At 36.5% G+C, this 22,128-nt stretch overlaps 1 protein-coding gene across 7 annotated transcripts in view; it reads left to right on the plus strand.

Annotated features, from left to right (window-relative positions):
- PELI1 (pellino E3 ubiquitin protein ligase 1) overlaps positions 1-22,128 on the plus strand; it is a 149,540-nt gene that overhangs the window by 109,078 nt on the left and 18,334 nt on the right. For 4 of the 7 annotated variants that reach the window (XM_060309568.2, XM_030877379.3, XM_030877375.2 and 1 more), the window contains 6 exons: positions 8,951-9,090; positions 11,849-11,978; positions 15,554-15,655; positions 17,882-18,079; positions 18,170-18,358; positions 18,936-21,366. In XM_060309568.2, the coding sequence (XP_060165551.1) occupies positions 9,020-9,090; positions 11,849-11,978; positions 15,554-15,655; positions 17,882-18,079; positions 18,170-18,358; positions 18,936-19,502 (1,257 nt within the window). In that variant the 5' untranslated portion in view covers positions 8,951-9,019 and the 3' untranslated portion in view covers positions 19,503-21,366. Of the gene's footprint in view, positions 1-8,950; positions 9,091-11,848; positions 11,979-15,553; positions 15,656-17,881; positions 18,080-18,169; positions 18,359-18,935; positions 21,367-22,128 lie in introns of those variants that run through there. The other 3 variants (XR_011377904.1, XM_070046870.1, XM_060309571.2) reach the window with 3 other exon arrangements.

The following is a 22,128-nucleotide window of genomic DNA, read 5'->3' on the forward strand; positions in this document are numbered from 1 at the left end:
TTTAATAAAAATAAGGACTAGAGAAAACCCAGATTATTCTAGAGTAACCTAACTGTCCAAAAATAATCATTGCACAGTACTTTTTGTGGAACATGGACTCCATATTCCATTTTTAATTTCATAGGTTGGTATAGATTTAAAGTGGTTGAGAAAAATCCATTTTATTCATTTTTTTCAAATTTAAATTTTATCCAAGGGACTTTTTTTTTTTTTTTTTTTTTTTTATCCAAGGGACTTTTAAACTCAGCTTTAAAATTGAATTACTAAGAAAATTTAAATAGTCAATATTATAGAAGTTTATCCCATATTAGGACTGTAGTATTTATGTAAACTCTCACTCTTTAATACATTATAGTAGGAAAAGAGTTGGGGGATTTTCTTGTTTGTTGTTTAGTTTCCCAATGTAGTTCTTTCCTCCCCACCCCCCATGAACTTTTCATTTAATTTTATTTAATTTTATTTATTTGGTTGCACTGGGTCTTAGCTGCAACAAGCGGGCTCCTTAGTTGTGGCATGCGAACTCTTAGTTGTGGCATGCCTGTAGGATCTAGTTCCCTGACCAGGGATCGAACCCAGGCCCCCTGCATTTGGAGCGTGGAGTCTTAACCACTGCCCTTTTTTTTTTTTTTTAACTTTTCATTTGAAACTCAGTTGTTTCAGCAGTTCCAGAGTACTAGTTAGAGTTTGAGTTGTAACCTTGGTTTTCTTATCTATTAAACAAGGAATATAATAGTTCCTACCTCATAAGGTTGTTCTGGGATTAAATCAGTTGATACATGTAAAGTATTTAGAACAGTGCTTGGCACAGAGACAAAACCCAGGAAGTGTTGGACACTATGAGAAAAGGGTAGCACAAGCATGAGTTGCCTGCCAGTGTTGGATGCTGACTTTAGAAAACTATAGAATTTCCAATGAGTATATTTATCAGATGTTTTATGTTCCAAGTAGCTATCTAATCCCACTGAATTGGCTGCATTCTGCAGAATTTTCTTTGAGACTTTAGTGGTTAAATCTAGGGGAATTTCTAGTCTTGCTTTCTGAGAAGTATATTATCATTTTAGGAACTTCGGTAGTCTAAAAGAGTTAAATACAGGCCAAGCATGGGCAGAGACAGTAAAAATGTTTGAGTCCTTAGTTGTGTCTTTTAAAACACATTTTCTAGACGTGGGGAATTAAGTGATCATTTTGGAGTGGGGTGGCAAGGTTGTATTTAACCCCCCTTCCCCAGTCAGGAATACTGCCCTGCGGTTTTCTCTTGGCTGTCACTTTTCTGGGAGTGCATGAAGGCTTCTGTCCATAGGCTATCTGGACTCTCTTCTAATACATGTTTTTTTCTTCCTGGTGGTGCCAGGAATTTGTCTTAGTGTAATACCCTGCTTTTCCCCTTGGGTTCCTTTCTCCCCTCCTCATTTTTAAAATAAGCGTGCAAAGTCCACTATTTACTGATGTTTTTATTGTTGGTCACTACCAGGAAACAGGGTTGACAAATACAATGAGCATTGAGGAAGTGACAAAGTTTCAAATCTCAAAAAGCCCTAGTCATAATTGCATAGTTGTGACTAGTGTATGCTGGAGTGCAGCTTGTCTAGAGTTTATTATACTTTTTAGTCTCTCTCCTAAATGGCCCCATAATAGGGTCTCTTGCTCTTATTTAGGAGTCAGCCCCACCCAACCTTGTTTGGGGTGTGATTAGTGGTATCAAAAAACCTGGACTACTTAACTTCTAGGAGTGTCAGTCTTCCCATTTATCAAATGGGAATAAATGATTATACTTGATATAGTTGTGATAGAAATTAAATGAGTTAAATAATGTATGTTTAATTAATATATGGGTTTCAGCTAGCTCTGCCAAATATTACCTGTGTGGCCTTGAACCAGTCATTGGCCCTTCTGACTGACAACTTCTGTTCCCTGTCTGGAAAATGGAGTTAGTAAGACTTTCCTACCTAATTCACATGGCTATTGTGAAGGTCAGATAAAATAATCTTATGAGAAAGCACTTTGCTAATTAACATTCTGTGCAAGTACAAAATAGACCTTAATCTAAGTTTGATTCAAATTGATACGCCTTTTGATTTAAAAGCATTCCCCTATGCTTTCCAAAGCCTACTTCTAGTTTCTCTAGGTATGGGTCTCCTAGGTCAAGAAGATATTTCCTTATCTGGCCTCCACAGATTAGCCTTTCTCTAAATGTCAGGCTACCCAGCACTGGCATTATAGCTACTTCTTTGGCCACCCCAACTCCAGTCCCTTCAACCACTTGAGAGAGGTTGCTACAATACTAAAATATTTTAAATGCATAGAAATATTAATAATTAATCACCATCAAGGTAAGATGATAGTTCTCCCATTCTCACTCCCAGCCACTCTTTTCAAGTCTAATAAAATACTGAAACTGCAGCTTCACAGCCATTGCCTTCACTATCACAAGGCTTAGTAATAACCTTTTAAGACATCAGTATGATTTTGGTAGTAAGCAAATGTTTATTAAATACCTTGATATGTACCAAGCAAAAGTATGGGAAATTCCCCTCTGAAAAAAAAATTGTTATCCCGTTTGTTCTCAGTGGCTCTGAGGGTGAAGAAGAATGGAGAGGAAGTTAGAGGATGGAGTGTGGGAAGGTGAGACATTTTTGATCATTACAACTTAGGGGTGCTGCTGAACTTCTTAAAATGCACAGGCCAGCCCCCTGCCCCCATGTCAAAATGTCAGTAGTGCCAAGGCTGAGAAACCCTAGCTTAGAGGAACAAATACTATCTGTGGGAAAGATGTTCATTGCTTTCCCATCAGGATGAAAATACGTTATCCCTGTAGCTGATAGAATATCAGCATGTCATTTGGCCACCTTAAAAGGGGAGGCTGGGAGTTTGTCCAGGGGATGCCCTGTATCCTGAGAAGGGGAACATGGCCTTCACTTCCTTCAGTGCTATACTCAGAAGCCAGAAGACACCGACAGAAAGTAAAGTAGTAACCTCATACTCCTACAGCTGACACCATTATTTCTCCTATCCCTCCTCTCCTTTTATGGAAAAATGCTGCTTATTAATCCTGCTGGTTGTGAAAGAAGGAAGAAGGTGATTAATTTTTCACTCTTATCAAGCAGCTGCTATAAGTTTACCTCCCTCCAATCATCAGCTAAATTGGTTTCATAAAACGGCTCTACCACAAATATAAGAAAACAGTTCCTTCTGTTTGAGTCATCCTTTTGAAATCAACCACAGGAGAACTCTAGTGTAGATGGAAATCTGTTTCATCAGAGATAATATATGCAATCCACGTTGTATTTTTCACCATAAAGAAGCTTTATAACATTTTCATGTTTTAAAACATTTTCTTTTTTTCCCCAGCACCCCTTATGCCTACTCACTTGCCCGCCAAAATAGGAGTGTTCAAAAAATTATGTAAACATCTTCCTAAGATCTGTTTTGTCCCTTGCTTAGTGTTTGTTTTGCTTCTTTTTATTTTTCAGGACAGGAATCTTGTACTTGTGTTTAGTATTTAGTAAGCAAGCAAAAAGGCTGTGTGCAATGTAAAAAAAAAAAAAGAAAAGTGTTATGTTGAGGGAGCAATTTGGACAAAGATTGGTTTCCCAGATTTCCTTCTTAAGGTAAAACTGACGATTATGTATTATGGAGAGTCTTTCCTTTGCAAAGACTTGATAAGAAAACAATTGTATTTCACTGGCCTTTAAAGAACAAATGATTAGAATGTTGTATCAGTCAAATTAATGAGACTATTTCTAAGAAATATATTTTTTATGGCTAATTATTCGTATTTTCCTTGCCCACACAAAAAACAACACTATTCCAGAATATATTTCTTTAAAAAATTTGTTTAACTTGGGAAGGTCCCTGCTGATGAGATCAGCATGCTTAGTTTTCAAGCATCAAGCAGAGCTTCAAAGTAATAGATATTATAGAAAACAGCCTTATTAATATCTTAGCAAGGTTTTCTTTATCATTTTTTTCAAGTCTCATGTAGAATTAATGGTGCTATTTCATATTCTTTTTGCTAGATCACCTTGGGGTAGGACTGAATATATGGGGTCAGACCAACTAACTTAATACCAACAGGTGGGGCCTGTGATTGAGGCATTAGAATATAAATACTTTATGTGCATACCCATTTCATGTTCTCAGGAGCATGACTTAAGGAATTGATTTTGAAGAATTCTGTATATTATTCAGATTTCAAAACACAGAGATTATATAAAGAGTGATGCAAGAGCACTATCTAGCTGCTGGGCTTTAGGATTATACATAACCAGTACTACTAAAGTATTTTATTACAGATTTTAGATTATTAGATACAGAAATAGAAGCCAAGTTTGTGTTCCTGTGATTGAAATTTTGATATCACTGATAAAATATACCAAATCAGACCTTCTAAGGGACCTAACCAGAGTAAGAATAATTGGGAATATGTTATTTTTCTTGGCTCATTTGGCCAGCGGTTCTAGAAAGTATAGAATGGTCAGTGTACGCCAGCCCTACTCTACTAATTCCTTGTCAAAGCTAAAATTTGTTCCTCTTTCTATAGAGGCAATAGGACTAAATCTATAGTGCCATGTGCACATTACTTGTAAATTCTTATGTTAGGACCAGATGGTCTCTTATATATTTCCACCTCCAAAATTATCTTCATTATACTTTAGTCCCTTCATCTTTAGAGTTGAGGAAACAGATTACTTTGTTCAAAGAGAGAGCTAGAACTGGAACATAGGCTAATACTTGCTAGCCATGCTTTAAACTAATATCAGCCAAATATGGACATTCATGTATCATTTTCAGATTTTTGCCATATATGTGTACTTACTAATCCTATTAATACTATTGAAATTGACTTCTTTAAATAAGTTCTTTTTAAGGAAATGTTTTGCTACTATAAATGAAAACCCCCCACTTCCTAAAAATAGAAAGTAACTCTAAAAAAGAATCTGAATCAAGACAAAGCAGTGTTATTAAAACTTAATTTAAATTTTCAATTTAATTAATTCTTGTTATTAAAATTTTAATTCTTGCTGTTCTTGGTCAGAAGTGTGTCAAAGCAGTGTTTTCATGTTTGACAGCAGTACCTTAATTGTCTAAGAAGACCACATTTAAAACCTCTAGTTAAGCTTCTGCTTAGCTTTTTAAAATGGAATCCTTCTTTAGGGGAGAAAAGATATGGATACATGTTCATATATTAAAATATGATGCAGTGTAGATTAGATGGTCTTGTTATATGGAACTAAATTGTTCTTTAGTTAATTTTTCTTAAAACTTTTACATTTTTACATTGAAGGATTTAGTTAGCTTCACATCAGTTTCTTTTTCTAAATGGGGTATTTGATCAGTATAGTTTATTTTACATAAGTGAACATTTCTGCACAAACCTAATGTCTCATAATTATGGTGCTATACCTATATATTGATTTCTGTAAACTTCGAACAATTTAATATATTAAAATCTGGTCATCAAAAGCAAATTCATCTGGGGAGATGAGAAGATTTTATAGCATATTTGAAAGAAATGTTTTTCTTAAAGTAATTCTTTACAAATGTGTCATTTCTTTAATTTAGTAAGCAATTTTAAAATTTACCAACAAAAAAGTTAGTGTGTTTGTCTGGATTGCTGGTCTAAATGTGTATGTCAGTTACAAGGGAATACAAGGGCATCAAAAAAGCTAAGCCTTGTTTTTTACTTGTTCTTACTCATTGGGCTACAAATATTCTTTCTTTTTTTTTTTTTCGCGGTACGTGGGCCTCTCACTGTTGTGGCCTTTCCCGTTGCGGAGCACAGGCTCTGGACGCGCAGGCTCAGCGGCCATGGCTCACGGGCCCAGCCGCTCCGCGGCATGTGGGATCTTCCCGGACCGGGGCACGAACCTGTATCCCCTGCATTGGCAGGCGGACTCTCAACCACTGCGCCACTGGGGAAGCCCAAGGGCTGCAAATATTCTGTGTTGCCTTCTCTCCAGAAGTGTTGCTGTACAAGCATATTTTACTGTAATGTAGAAAAAGGCAAGTAGGCATTTTTCATTCATGAGTTGCTTATGAAACCAATTAGTGGAAGGATAAAACCAAGAGACTTTCATGGGTTAGCTAGAAAAGTTTTCTTGTGAAACCTTCATAACAGGGCTATCAGGATGACCAGGGAGAGAATGGATACAGGAAGTACCTGGTCCCATTAAACTTCTGATAAAATAGACATCATAGTATTGTGGGGATTATTTATTGTAGTGACTTTTCTGGCTTATCAGAAGTGCTAGTCTTTTGTTTTTCATACATGTGTCAAATTTATATTTTTAATTAAACTTTCTATTTTGAGGTAATTATAGATTCACATGCAGTTGTAAGAAAGAGAGAGAGATCCTTTGTACCCTTTACACAGGTCCCACCAATGGTAATAGTTGCAAAACTATATAGTACAATATCACAGCCAGAATATTGACATTGATAAGGATACAGATACATTTCCATCACCACTGTGGTTCTTTCCTGTTGCCTTTTTGTAGCCACGCCCACTTCCCTCCTACTCCCCCCGTCCTTAACCTGTGGCAACCACTTACCTGTTTTCTGTTTCCATAATTTTGTCATTTCAAGAATATTATATAAATGGAATCATATGTAACCTTTTGAGCTTAGATTTTTATACTCAGCATAATTCTCTAGAGAGTTGTCCATGTTGTTTCATATACCAATAGTTTGTTCCTTTTTCTTGCTGAGTACTATTCCATAGTATGGGTGTACCACAGTTTAATCATCCACTCAGTAAAGAACATCTGGGTTGATTCCAGTTTTTGGCTATTACAAACAAAGCTGCTATAAACATTTATGTACAAGTTTTGTGTGAACATAAGTCTTGATTTCTTTGCGAGAAACGCCCAGGAGTACAATATATGTATTACCTTAAATAATTGCCTTAAATATTTCCTTTACATACATTTGGAACTACATAGGACAGTTAAAATTTTTGCTTTGACCGTCAGACCTAATACAGAAAATTCAAGAAAAGGAAAGCTTATTTACCCATATTTTTACTACCATGTTCTTTCTCTTTTCTGATGTTCCAAGTTTTTTTTTCTTATTTATCTTCTGTCTAGAGAATTCCCTCTAGCCATTCTATTAGAGTAGATCTGCTGGTGACAAATTCTCTTAATTTCCCCTCATCTGAGAATGTCGTGATTTCCCCTCCATTTTTGTTGGGTGTAGGAATCTGGTTGATAGGTATTTCCCTTCAGCACTTGAAAAGGGCCACTTCTTCTGGCCTGTATAGTTTCTGGTGAAAAATTAATTGTCATTCTAATTGTTTTTCCCCCATAGGTAGGGTGTAGTTTTTCTCTGACTGCTTTTAAGAAAATTTCTTTGCCTTTAGTTTTCAAAAGTTTAATTATGATGTGTCTTGGCATAGATTTCTTTAGTTCTATCCTGTGTGGGGTTTGTTCAGCTTCCTGAATCTGTGGTTTTGTTTCTCTTTTCAGATTTGATGAGTTTCAGTCATTATTTTTTAGTACTTTTTCAGCTCCACTCTTTCTCCTTTCATTCTGGACTCTGGTGATAAAAATATTAGATCTTTTGCTGTAGCCCCACAGGTCCATGAGGCTCTGTTTTTTTCTTGTTTTTTGTTTTCCAGTCTATTTTTCTCTCTGTTGTTCACACTGGGTACTTTCTGTCTTCCAGTTCACTGATCCTTTACTACATTCCTTCCATTCCGGGCTGAGCCCATCCAGTGAGCTTTATATATCTTCTGTTTCTTTGCAGAGACTTTCTATTTTGTTTGTTTGTTTGTTTGTCTATCCCAAGCTTGTTTGTAATTGATTACTGAAGCATTTTTATCATGACTGATTTAAAATCTTTGTTAGATAATTCTCACATCTGTGTCATCTAAGTTTTGGCATCTGTTGATTATCTTTTTGCATTGTTTTAATTCTATCTAGTCCTTGATATAATAAGTGGGTTTTCTCTGAAACCTGGACATTTTTGTATTAAGTTCTGACACTGGATATTATCCAGACCTTCTATTTTCACTGGCTTTTCCTCACATTGCTCTGTCAGGGGAAGAGGGGGAGCCTCTTTGTTTTACTGCCAGGTGGACATGGAAGTCCAGGTTCCCTCCTCAGCCTCCATTGACACCTGAGGGAAGGAGATCCTACTGAGTCCAGGATGGAAGTCCAGGCTCCCTGTGGTCTCCACTGACACCACTAGGGCATAGGAGGGGGCATGTTACTAGCCAACAGGCTAGAAGTGCTGGCTTTCTACTTGGCCTGCTCTGACACTACCTGTGGCAGGAGCAGGGCCAGGGCCAGGGGAGGTCAGGCTGCCTCATTATGGCCTCATGAGGTAGAAGTCTGGGCTCCCCACTCAGGCCTTGCCGGTGAAGGTGGTGGTGGGGTCACAGTGTTTTCTGTGGTGTTGGCTGCAGTAGAGCAGTCATTGTCAAAAGTTTTCCGTCTTGCTAAGGCTGCCGTTTTCTTGTTCCTTCGATTAGGGAGGCCAGGCATTTGTCAGGTGTTTGTTTGTTTGTTTTTTCTGTCTGCCAGTTGGTATTTCCAGGTTGCTAGATTCTTCAGCTCCAAGTCTGGGATTATATTAGGCAAAAAGAAAACCCAGAGAACTCGCCACTGAGTCGTTCCTTGAGGCCCAGAGGCCCTAACTATTCTGCCTTCTCTCTACTTCTCGGAGTCTTCTCATGTATTATATATAATGTCCAGGGTTTTTAGTTATAATTAACAGAAATAGTAGGGAAAATAATGTCTACTTCATCTTCCTGGAACCAGAAGTTGCTAAATTTACATTTTTAATGTATTTAAACGGTTATATCAAATATATAACCATTATTGAGGAAAATGTCACCTACTTTATATATTACGTACATAATATTGTGCTCACAAAGACTGCTAGAAAAGAACATCTTTATTTAAACTGAAATTCATTGTTCAAATTATTAATGAAAACTTTTCCCCTCTAGGAAATAATGCAAAAGGTGTCCCAAGGCTCCTGACCAGTGAACAGAGATTTGAGAAAAACAACCAAGCTCATGTTTTCTCCTGATCAAGAAAATCATCCATCCAAAGCACCAGTAAAATACGGTGAACTCATTGTCTTAGGGTAAGGTTTCTCCATCTGATGAGCATATAATTGAATGATATATGGTAACTTGAACATCTAGGTTGAAAGTACCTTTTTTAGAATTTATATCCTACCTATTTCCAAAGAGTATTTAAAGCTACAGAATAATATTACCAAATCAAGAAACTCTTTTTAATTCTCATTTTAATATCATCTTTTATAAGTACTCAAATGCTACATAAACTCTGCCTCACCCTCACCCCTAGAAAGGACAAACCTTAAAGATGAAGTAAAAGAGGTATTTGTCTAAAGTCACATAGCCAGTCCATTTGTCTTTCCTGTCCCTTTTAGAAAACTTGCCTCAGCTGACTTTACCAGAAATCCCCTCTTTGCTTAGGTGATTTCATGTAGGTTAGTATTTATTTATTCCTTTCCCCTCTGAGGTAGTTGCTGCTTTGTGCTTATAGTCCTGTACTTGAAGAAAAGAGTTGTATAGACATGACGATATGATGATTCTGCAGCCAGGACCTTGCTACTTGTTTACTTCAAAAGTAATCTCATCCATTCAACTCACACAGTTATAATCTGTGATTGAGGAATAGATGATTCCATTATTTCAGTTTATTCAATCTAAACTTGCCACTGCTGTCAAAATGGAGACACAGTGTTACTCTGTTTACTAGAGATCTCAGAAACTAGAAATTGTGAAATTTACTTTCCCCCTACTGTTTCTCTCCTGCCTAAAAAGCGGCTCTAGACATTATAACATGTTTTAGAATCAGGTTGGTGCAAATCTTCTTTAAATGAGAATGTGTCCATTGTTTCAGATAAGAAAGTAAGAAAAACTGGGGAGATAATATGGCATTACTGAGCTTGACTAGAAGCCAGGAATCCTGGATTCCAGTGCTTATTCCAACACTGCTAGCTGTATGGCCTTAGGCAAGTCAGTTAACCATTCTGGGCCTTAGTTTACTCTTCTGTAAAATGACAGTTAGACAAGATCATCTAAGGCCCTTTGAGATTTAAAAAAAAAAAAAAAGCAGTTTTTTTCCCCAAAACAATTTAAAAGATTATAAACAATACAGTAACTACAATATTACAATTTCAAATCACATAGGTTTTGATGTATTAATGACAAACAGCTTTTAACCACCAAAAACTTTTCAAAGTTAAATTCTTCAGGAAATTTGAGTCATTTGAAGACTTAGAATTTAAAATTTAGTATATGGTTTAAACTGGCTTTTAGCCTAGCAGTTTCTCAGTTAATCTTATCAGTAGTAGTTGTCTCTGTACCTGGCACTTGGTATCTTAAAATGCAAATAATGCTTCGTCTCAACCCTCTAGAAGGAGAAGTCAAGCTGCATAAGGTTGTCAGTTTCATGCTGTTGCTCTTTAAAAAATGAGCTCTGAGCTGCTGGAACACGGTGTGGGAATAGAGAGCATATGTCCAGGAGAGGAACAAGGCAGGCTCTGGGTGGACAGTAGTGAGGGGCAGTGAAGAGCCCACAGTAGGTGGGCTGGGGCCAGCACGACCTAGAATAGCAGACTTCATGCATTAGCTGCCGGCGCCACTCTGAACTTCCAGCAGGGGTTTTCTCCAGTAGAGTCAGAGTGTGTGACATTTTTATAAAGCTTCAGTGTAATTGCTGTATCTGACAGTCTTTGAGTAAACTCCCTTCCCTTCCTTGTCAGACACTAATATAGGCCATTTTACAAGTACATTCTCCTCCACCCTCAAAAGTGTCCCCATTCCTTGCCTCATTTTCCCCCAGATTAACCAACTGTAAATAAGAAACCATCAAACCAAAGATTTTTGTCGGGAGGTGAGGGGATAGTACATGAGGAGAGATTATGATTAAGCTACCGTTCATGCCGCAACGGTGCAGTAAAGAATGAAAAAAGAGTGACAGACACCTGGATTCCAATCCTAGCTTTGCCAGTGTCACTTGTGTGACCTTCAGGAAATAACGTAATTCCTCTGAGCCTCTGAGGAACTTAATTCCTCTGAGGGATAACTTAATTCCTAACCTGTAACAGTGGCTAGTGGTGCCAGTCTCGCAGTTTTTATGAGAATGGATTAAGGGAGGTGATGTGTGGAATAGAACCCACTAGTGCCTAATACATAGTAACACCAAAATGTTTTGAACTTTTTTCCTATTAGTTCAGTCCTTGCTTACTTGCTTAGCTTTAGGGCGTATATATGCTATCATGGAGAAATGGTCATAAGGTCTGAACAACAAAAGTATGTTTAACTGCCACCTAGTTACACTCAGGCAGGTTTTGCTGACATAATGTGAATGTGAGTGTGTACGTGGCAAGTAGCTGAGACTTAAACAAACCTAAAAATTCCTTATTTCAGAAGTTCAGCTATTTATAAAGTGTTTGGTTCATAGTTAAAGGAGATTATATTGTACTTTTAAAAGTTGTATTAGCACATGCAAACATTCACCTTTTTTAAAAAATAGAATGAGTCATAAGAAGTCAGATATGCCATTAATCAGCTCTTGATTATCTTGAATAAAAGAGGGAAGGAAAATATAGATAATTCAAAGCTGTGTGTAATCCAAAAGGTACTTCTCTGTGACTTCGAATGTCACCAGAAAGAATCTCATTTTGTTTCACACTCAGGCAGCTGGTCTGAGGATCAGCAATTGCTAGAAGTTAATTCCAGACACTTACAATCTGCTAATACATAATTAATTGGGGACTGATATCCTCTAAGACAGTGTAAAACATTTGTTTTAGAATTGGTGTGGTTCTTAAATGAGATCCCCTAAACTTTTTTCTCCTCCATCAGGTATAATGGGTCTCTCCCAAACGGCGATAGAGGAAGGAGGAAAAGTAGGTTTGCTTTGTTTAAAAGACCTAAGGCAAATGGGGTGAAGCCCAGCACTGTGCATATTGCTTGTACTCCTCAGGCTGCAAAGGTAAAAAAAAAAAAAAGAAAAAACCCAAAAAATAAAAACTAAATGAATTAACTTGGAGAAATTGAAAGACTTGTACTTGCTGTTCATATTCTTCAGCATTCCCTTCACATTCTGTACCAGAAGCTTCCTTTTGTTTGGGTGGGAGACACTTTGGAGATACAATATCTGAAGAACTGCCATCTGGAAGAGCATAGGACTTTTTTTTTTTTTATATAACAAACTGGGATCAGTGGGTGGAAATTAGAAGGAAATAATTCCTTTTTCTTATTAAAAAGGTGTGGGTGGGGTGGGGCCAGGGCTTTATGTAGTATTTGGAATTGTGAAACTCCCCTGAGAAGTAGGGTGTCCTGCTGTTACCAGAGAGACCCTGCCTGGGCTGGGCAGGGAATGTGGTTCATAATATTTGTATTCAGGTACTAGAAGCATGTTTGGATGGGGTGATTTTTTTTAACTAAAGATCCTATGGATGCTCTTGTTTTTATTTATTTTTTGTTTTATGATCCTCATGGCTTTTAGCATACTGCCTTGAACACAGTAGACCTGAATAATTATTAAATTGAATCAAAGCTATGAAAGCAAATACCCAATTGTGTCTATAATATAACTTCTCAATCTCCTGGCCTATTTAATGCTTCTCACCCCCTTTTTATTTCCCAACCAAGATCTCAAGAAGCTGGGCCACCATTTCGGGACCCTTGGGCTTTTCCTAGACAATAAGAGGGAATTTTCAGATCTTTACATTTCCTGTGAATTCCTCTACTTCCAATTTTATAACAGACTGAATTTGATACTGTGGTGAGTGAATAAAAATTACAAAGAGTTCTTAGACTTCTGGAAGTATCTATATCTTTAGCTAAGCAGTCCTAGAATGTATGTTAATATTACACCATCTGAGGTACATTTTTGTAGGTTTAATAAACGAGAGAGAAATTGGCATACAGTGCCTTGCTCTAGGTCACAGCTCTGGTCCCTGAAGTCAGTTGGATTTTTGGCTTTGTTTTATATCCAGTGTGGTGTCTAAACAAGAGATGTTATGCCTTGAGTAGTCTCCTCTTTTACTGTTCAAGAACCAGTGAATGTAGAAAAGGGACAATTTCTTTTAGGTGTTTCTTTCTGCTCCTTTGCAGAGAAGGGATGTGCTGATAAATAATAAGCAGGTGGTGGAGTGAAAGGCTTATTGATCCAATCTGAGGAGCTTCTTTCCAGTATTTCCCCACAGAAGTGCTCTTGACATTTTGGGTGTGCCAATTCTTCTTTATGCAGGACTGTCCTACATGTTGTAGGATATTTAATATTCTTGGTCCCCAGCCACTAAATGCCATTTAAGCCCTCAAATCATTGTGACAGCCAAAAAATGCACCTACGTATTTCCAAATTCCCCTTACACAGCTAATATTACCTCTGGTTGAGACCCACTATCAGAAATCTTTCTGATCCTTACTTCTGTAATTTCCTATTCTATACTTTTCTTCATATTTTTACTGTCATGCTCCTAATGTTTCATTGTTGGCTCCTTTTCATCTTTACTAGGCAACAAGAATCTTAGGGGTCAAAAATTGACATTTTCCTCTTTCAATTTTGGAGGGATGTGGTAATGAGGTCATGAAGAAAACTAATTGTTTAGTCTGGCAGTCATCTGGGATGAGTGGTTAAACCCTGCCTTCCAGTCCAGTGAGAATTTGATGTAGTTCTTATTCTTAATCTAAGAGTAGATCTGATAGTTTAAAAAACAAACAAACAGCAACAGAAAAAAACCAGGGCTTACAATCTCAAAGTACACAAAACCTTTGTTTTTAAATCCCTTTAGCCATTAAGAATTAACTTCCAGGGCTTCCCTGGTGGCGCAGTGGTTGAGAGTCGGCCCCCCGATGCAGGGGACGCGGGTTCGTACCCCATTCCGGGAAGATCCCACATGCCGCGGAGCGGCTGGGCCCGTGAGCCATGGCCGCTGAGCCTGCGCGTCCTGAGCCTGTGCTCCGCAACGGGAGAGGCCACAACAGTGAGAGGCCCGCGTACCGCAAAAAAAAAAAAGAAAAGAAAAGAATTAACTTCCAAAATACTGAGCAATTCTTTCATTGAAAAATCAGCTGCTTAATGCTGAGTTAAAATAATTATAGGTTTTCAAACCTTTAAAACCATTTTGTAATGTTTATGAACACATAAATGTGTAGTAAAACATGTTAAGCACATGCATGGGAGTGACCTACACTGCACTCTTGAGGTTCAGTACCTCCACACAGAGAGGGGAGTAGGGAAGGACATGTAAGCAGCCTTCATTATATCTGCAGCTTAATTTCTTTTAAAAAGTCAGAAGCAGAAATGGCATTAGTAAGAATGATAAAGCTGGGTAGTTAGTACCCAGGTGTTTGTTTATTCTCTTTGTATATTTGAAAATTTCATGATCTTAATTATCTTAAAACTATGGGTTTAAGGCTTTATCTATTACAGATTAGCTACAGATTAAAACCAAGTAAAATTTTATAATGTCAAAGTTCTAATTAAGAAAGTTCTTTCATTTAGCCTCTTTACTGCCTATAGTCATTCTTCTGTGTCTTTCTGTTTTTTCTTTTATGCAACCTGTTTCCACTTCCTTTGTGCAGGTTTTTCCCCCTCTGCTATTATCGTCAACTCATATACATAGAAAACGCCTGAAAACAAAACTGAAAAGTTCTTTTTAGCAATGTTTTTAGTTTGGCATAAGTCAGAAGTACAGTCATAAGCATTGTATCCATTTCCTTTGGTATATTTAATCATTCTGTGAATTTTTCTGTATCTAGCCCAGCATATGGCAAATATTTGTCATCTATAAAGTCACAGAATGGCTAGGAAAACCAATTATCTCTGCTTATTTGTTAACTTTAAACCTCTTTGAGTTACTTTAAAAATAAGATTCCTCTTATCTTGCAAGATTTTGTATTTTCTCCTTATCAGAGCACTACTGAGTACTGCTTTCAGTTTCTACCTGGGATTTGGTTTCGATTACCTTATAATTTAAAATACTTATAATGGAGACTCAGATTGTATAATGTTTTTATACAGTGAACTTATGTTCTTACTCTATAATTGCTTCAGTGTACAGGCATACCTCAGATATATTTGGGGTTCAGTTCTAGACCACCACAATAAAGCAAATCACAACAAATTTTTTTGGTTTCCCAGTGCATATAAAAGTTATGTTTACACTATGCTGTATTCTACCAAGTGTGCAATAATAGTATTGTGTCTAAAAAAATAATGTATATACTTTAATTTAAAACTACTTTATTGCTAAAAAATGCTAACCATCATCTGACAATGCAGAGTTGCCACAAACCTTCAGTTTGTTAAAAAAAAATACGCAAAATCTGTGAAGCATAATAAAATGAGGTCTGCCTGAATTCTTCCGCATCCCACTTAACCTAAGAAACCACTGTCACAGCCGAGGTTACGCAAGAATTATTAATCTCTACCCTAAATTTCAGGGGGAAAATATGTTACACACATGATAAATAGATTACCTTTCTTTTTTTATGAAAAGATTATCTATTTTGATTGACCTACCTGCTAATTTTTGCTATTGATCTTTCCTTCCTTAGGCAATAAGCAACAAGGACCAGCATAGCATATCATACACCTTGTCTCGGGCCCAGACAGTGGTGGTTGAATATACTCATGACAGCAACACTGATATGTTTCAGGTATTGTAACATCTACATTTTTTTTTTAAGTTAAAAACCTGTTGTAAGTGACTTGTGCTGTGGTCTGATTAAGGATTGTCATATTTGAATGCATTTCATTAAAACATATATTGATTTCTAAACCTCATATGTAGAAGTCCATGTAGCATGGTTAAAAGATGGGCTCTGAAATCAGAATTCCTGGTAAACATTACTTAGTTACTCTCTGCCACAGTTTCCTCCTATAAAGTGCAGATAATAGAACTTCCCTCAGGTGACTATTAGGAGGCTTAAATGTGTTAATACCTATAAAGTCCTCAGAACTGTGCCGGGTACCTGGTAAACTTAACTGGTAATATTAGTAGCTATAATAATTATTAGCTATTATTATCTAAAAAAAGGAGCCAAGAGATATTTTGTACACATTTATGATTTCTTTTTTGCTATTACTTGTCTCCTTCCTCTCTAGGCAACTGAAACTACAGGCAGTTTCTAACTGTTCACATCATATATGTGGAGTCAAACTTGCTTCTCAGCACATATTTGGTCAAAGCTATTGGCAATAACAGTTTTTATTTCTCTCATTCTTTGTACCAATCCAGTGCTGATGGTTTTATAAATTGATAGATGATAGAAAAGCTAAACCCAAAGACATAAGCAAAATTCATGATATCTTTTCCCTTAATATTGGGTTTTGTAAGGCCTTGGGCTTTTTTGAAACAAATGGGACATAAAGTACCTAATAATGTTGTTCTTATAATTGTAGTCCCAATGACATTTCAGTTTTTCTTTATTTTAAAGAATTAAATGAATATGAAAAGGCCTGGAGATGTCTTTGCTGTAGTCAGTAACAAAGTATTTCTTTAAAGTCACTATCCCCCACATCCTTTCAATGGAATGCTGAATTTTTTAGAACAGTAGAAATATTTTTAGTTCCAAAGGTCTGAGACCATTTTCTTTGGATATCATATTCTTAAAAATAAAGGGACATCCAATGTTACATTTTTTAACCAAAAAATTTCCCCCAACACTATCCAAACTAAATAAAGACTTTGTACTTCGTGGCAGGATAAAAACACTGAAGAATTTTATCTAAAAGTGTGCTGATATAAGGAATTCTTAAAGCTCAACTATGCAAAGAATGACTTAAGAGTCATCATCTTTGTAAAGGGTCAATATGTTTTCTTAGTAACGGTATTCTTTAATTTTTATGATACTACTTCATAACAAATACATTAATGAACTGATTTCTAAATGTTTACTTTAAAACTCTGTGACATTTGTCACTTCTGTCATTTCTTCCACTGATTTCCTTTTTTCTTTTCAACATTCATCTTCCAAAATGAAATTAATTTATACTTGCTAGACCTTTGAAGATGTTTAGTTCACTGACACCTCACCCAGCAGAACTTTGTTCTAAGAACCTTGTCTCTCTGAAACATGACCAAGAACGAGGAATAAAACAAAAAGGACATCTAGGCATATAAGATAAATGCCACAAAGTCCATGCACTTTTCCCTGCTCCCTGGAGAATCCCTTAGGCCATCACTAAGAACCTTTTGAAATACTATTCTTTGAAGTTTGGTTATTTGATTTCTCAACCCATGGCAGAATTAGAGTAACTGGTTAGAGGAGGGGTATGCTGCTAGAGACAAATATGCCCAACAGCAAGAAATGATAGCTGACAACCTGACAGAAAAGACACAAGAATCCTGTAAAGTATACATAAGACCTCAAAGCACGGCTTTGTAAGCCTTTAACATAAGGATCAGCGTTCCTCTGCACCTTTATAGCACCTGAAGACATCAGGGCAGCTCAGCTCAATATAAAGGTATTCATAGTATAATGTCCTGGAGTCATCATAAAAGATTTACTTTTATGTTCATTGTATTCTGTTAAGGAAACTAGAGTAATACATGGTAGACATATTTCTGTCCAAAGAGGTTAAAATTAAAATCTGCAGCCACCCAGAAATCTCAGCCATCCTAAACTTTTCATTCCCTGAGGTTTCATATATTCTGGGTTGTAAGTTCCTACTTAATTTTATGCTCTAAGTGATTACTACATCAGAGGGAATGTGACAGATTGGTTTTCAAGGGTATAGATGCCCCAGAGTTAAGTATGATAAGTTTGAGCATTAGAAATTTCAGAGGCTTAATGATTTCACCTTACTGTTTGTGCCTTTCTTGAGTGGATTTTCCATTGTGTTCCTTTGAATAGGTTTATAGATATTTGTTTTTCCCTTAGATTGGTCGGTCGACTGAAAGTCCCATTGACTTTGTAGTAACTGACACAGTTCCTGGAAGTCAAAGTAATTCTGATACACAGTCAGTGCAAAGCACCATATCAAGATTTGCCTGTAGAATTATATGTGAACGGAATCCCCCATTTACAGCACGGATTTATGCTGCAGGATTTGACTCATCAAAAAACATCTTTCTTGGGGTAAAAAGCTTTTTTCCTAAATGTTGCATTGTATGACCACTTCTATTTCCCAGTTATAAATAAACGGAAGATCACTATTTTTCCTACTAGGAGAAGGCTGCCAAATGGAAGACATCAGATGGACAGATGGATGGCTTGACCACCAATGGCGTTCTTGTTATGCATCCACGCAATGGGTTCACAGAAGACTCCAAGCCTGGAATATGGAGAGAAATATCAGTGTGTGGAAATGTATTCAGCCTGCGTGAAACCAGATCAGCTCAGCAGAGAGGGAAAATGGTAAGTACTGAGATGTAGCTTCTTTTTTAACAACAATAAACTCATAGGGTGAGTTGGACTGAGTGCATTACATATTCCCAAAAACTATTTAATCTTTTGCTGACACAGAGTACCAAGTATGGCTATCAAGTGCTGACAACCAAATACTATACCAGGAGGATAATATCTTAATGTTTCAATTAGAACACTCTAAAAATTTATTCTTCTTTTATATTATGTTAATATATTTTAAAATCTAAGCTTTCCCAATTTAAACAGCACTCTGTGTATTTTCTACTTATATCTATATATCTTTGACCAACATATTTACCAAATTGGAAATATTAAACTTACTGATTAGCCAGATGTTTTAATCATAAATTGTCTTTACTATAAAGCTGAAAAGAGATAAGTTACTGCTCAATATTTTATCCTTGATTTTCAAACCCATATTTTTCATGACTACCATTTGAGTTTCTTAAATAAACAACCAGAGGAAATCTTGATTCTTGAGTAAGGAGCATGTAAGACCAAAACTCTTAGGTAAAAATCCAAAACTCAGTGGTCAATGTGTTTTTTTGATTCTTTTTTCCTCTAGGTGGAAATTGAAACCAATCAGTTACAAGATGGCTCATTAATTGACCTCTGTGGTGCAACATTGCTGTGGCGTACTGCAGAAGGCCTTTCCCACACTCCTACCGTGAAGCATTTAGAAGCTTTAAGACAGGAAATCAATGCAGCACGACCTCAGTGCCCTGTAGGGTTCAACACACTAGCATTTCCTAGTATGAAGAGGAAAGATGTTGTTGATGAAAAGCAACCATGGGTGTATCTGAACTGCGGCCATGTGCATGGCTATCATAACTGGGGAAACAAAGAAGAACGTGATGGAAAAGATCGTGAATGTCCTATGTGTAGGTCTGTTGGTCCCTATGTCCCTCTGTGGCTTGGATGTGAAGCTGGATTTTATGTGGACGCCGGCCCTCCAACCCATGCGTTTAGCCCGTGTGGGCATGTGTGTTCAGAAAAGACAACTGCCTACTGGTCCCAGATCCCGCTTCCTCATGGTACTCATACTTTTCATGCAGCCTGTCCCTTTTGTGCACATCAGTTGGCTGGTGAACAAGGCTACATCAGACTTATTTTCCAAGGACCTCTAGACTAACAGACCATTGTCCTCCAGGACTACATTATACATTTATAAGCTAAGTGATTTGGGTTTTCCAACCTGTTGTCCACATCACAGTTTTTCTGCTCTGGTCATTTGCATTAAGATGAAGAATTTTTTTAAACATTTATAATAAATAGTAGCAATTTCTGAGCAAAAATCTGGGAAACTCAAGCAAAGGAATTTCCAAAAGTACCAGACTTCTGAATTCTGAGTTTTGAAAATATATTTTGAGGAGAAAAAGACATAGTCTAATTTGATGCCTTCATTTTAGTGTTTTGAATCACCCATCCTCAGTGCTGAAAAATTGTTTTGTATAACTGAGGGTACTGTTGGTTCAAACTATGTTAGTTTACAGTTTGTTGCAAACATTGTAAAATACAGCAACATGTATATTAACTTTTTTTCTATTTATCTTTATTATAGAAAATACCTTAGAATGTTCTTGGTAGAGTAGCATGGTAACGATGGTCTCACACTCTTGGTGTGAATGGTAGTTTAGCAAGCATAGCTCAAGGATTTGCAAAGTTAAGAAGAAGGACAAGAGAGCCTCTCTCCCCACCCCCATCTAAATATGAAATTTGGTAAATTAGAATACTTTGTAAAACAAAATTCATATTAATTACCATTATGTAAGAGGTGTTTGTTTTTAACCACATTGAAGATAATCGGGAAAGATTTTTTTCCTTAATGTTTCTCCCAAGTGTAGTACTATAACAAAAACTTAATGCTAAGAAACATTTCACATGCTCCTTTGAATATGCAATTTAATCTAGATTATCTATTTTTCTCCCATGATAACTAATCTGTTTTTAGTATCAGCAACATTTGGCAAGTTTATTTTTTAGATATAAACTGTGGTTCATCTGTTCACTGTTTCTAGAAAAAAAATCATTCCCATGAGAAAAAGCATAAATAACAAGAAAGGAGAGTGACTTGATTTGCTTTTAGAAAAAGAAATGCTTAATTAACTATCCTGTATTTGGACTTATTTAGGTAAGAAATTTAGAGATATAAAGGGTTGAATGACAACAGTGCTCTTTTTTTTTAATCTAACAGACCAGCCTTAACTGTGGGCTTGAATCCTAAAAGGACAGTTGCCACAGTGTGACTCAAGGAAATGCTTGGTTGGCAAATGAGCACCAGTGACAGCCAAATGGAGGGACATACTTGCATGGTCAGTTTATTCTCTAATTCCAGTAAGTTCTTTGCTTTTAGAAGCAAGAAAACATTTCTTCTCCCCTCCCCTACCCCCCCCCCCCTTTTTTTTAACACACCACAAGGAAAGTATAGACAGTTGCACTACATCAAACTCTTTGTGACACTTGTAGAAATCAGTACGCTTTTAGATTAGACAGAATCATTTTTTTAATCTTTTGTTTTCCTTTAGTTCGAAAAGTTGTATTATACTTAATTGACTCTAGCAAAATTTTGTATGTGGTAGCACAGCTTTAATTTATCCTATTACAGTGCTGTTCTGAATTTTCTTTTGGTTTTTAAAAAACAAAACCTGTTGCTTAGAAGCCATGAACTATTTTACTTTACTTCAACTTGTCAAAATTTCCTTGTTTTAAAAAATCATTTGGGTTCACTCAGGAAACGCATGTCAGGAAACTTTGTATTATAAGTTGACTAGTTGTGATGTATCAGTAACTGCTGTTACTCCTTTTTCAAAGAAATATAATTGATTTTGAAGTTTTCTAGATTGTCACATGCTTTGTGACTAATGCAAGGAAATCAAGTCCTGTGTTGTATTTGTTCTAGTCATTTCTATTCAGGCTATATATTGTAGCTGATTTTTATTTGCAATTAATTTATTCAAACTGAGTAAATACTTTTCAAAATAGATATTTGAATTTGCCTTTGTGAGTTCATTTTTGCATAACTGAGAATGGGAAACCAGAAGTGAAAACTTGTGGACAAATCTAGTCCACACTCCAAAGATATTCACTTGAAATAGATGAGGAGTTTGCATTTAATGTAACACTTTAAATCTCTGTTTCTCTTGGGAAAGCGTCTCTTACTTATCAATAGAGGAACTTCTTTAGTGGTTGAATAATTGAGGCCTTTCTCTAAGTCAAGCCCTGCTGGAGAGACGGCCTGTAGCAAGTTGCGTACTAGACCATTTAATAGTGCCTCAGTGATCATAAAAGGTTCATGTTCTTCCCAAGGTGCCTGAATTTCCTCCTACCAAGTAAGAAAAATCTGGTTCACTTTCTATCAAATTTAAGTTTTGAAAACTCAGGTAATTTAAATCTTTAGTCATACTTCTTCTGTTCAAGCATTTTAATTATTAGTTCTGTCATTTTGCCAATGCCTAACAGAATACTTTTACTTATTCAGTTGTATTAAGGGAATGTCAGTATTCTGGCCAAAGAGAAGAAGTTGTATTTAGGTCTCCTAAATACACTCTCAAGAAAGACAATCTTTATGACTCAATTCTTTTATCAAAGTGATCTTAATATCTAAATGTTCCTTACTTTGTACAGTGAATTAAATTTCCTTTCAACTAAAATGTTAGGGTCATGAAGCAAGACAGGGTAGATATCTAGAAAGAGGAGTCTTTCATCACGTTATCTTCTGGAAGCTGTGTTTGCTTACTTTCATGATATAAAAATCTTCT

The sequence above is a fragment of the Globicephala melas genome, chromosome 12, assembly GCF_963455315.2.
Source record: "Globicephala melas chromosome 12, mGloMel1.2, whole genome shotgun sequence".
Classification (NCBI taxonomy): Eukaryota; Metazoa; Chordata; class Mammalia; order Artiodactyla; family Delphinidae; genus Globicephala; species Globicephala melas.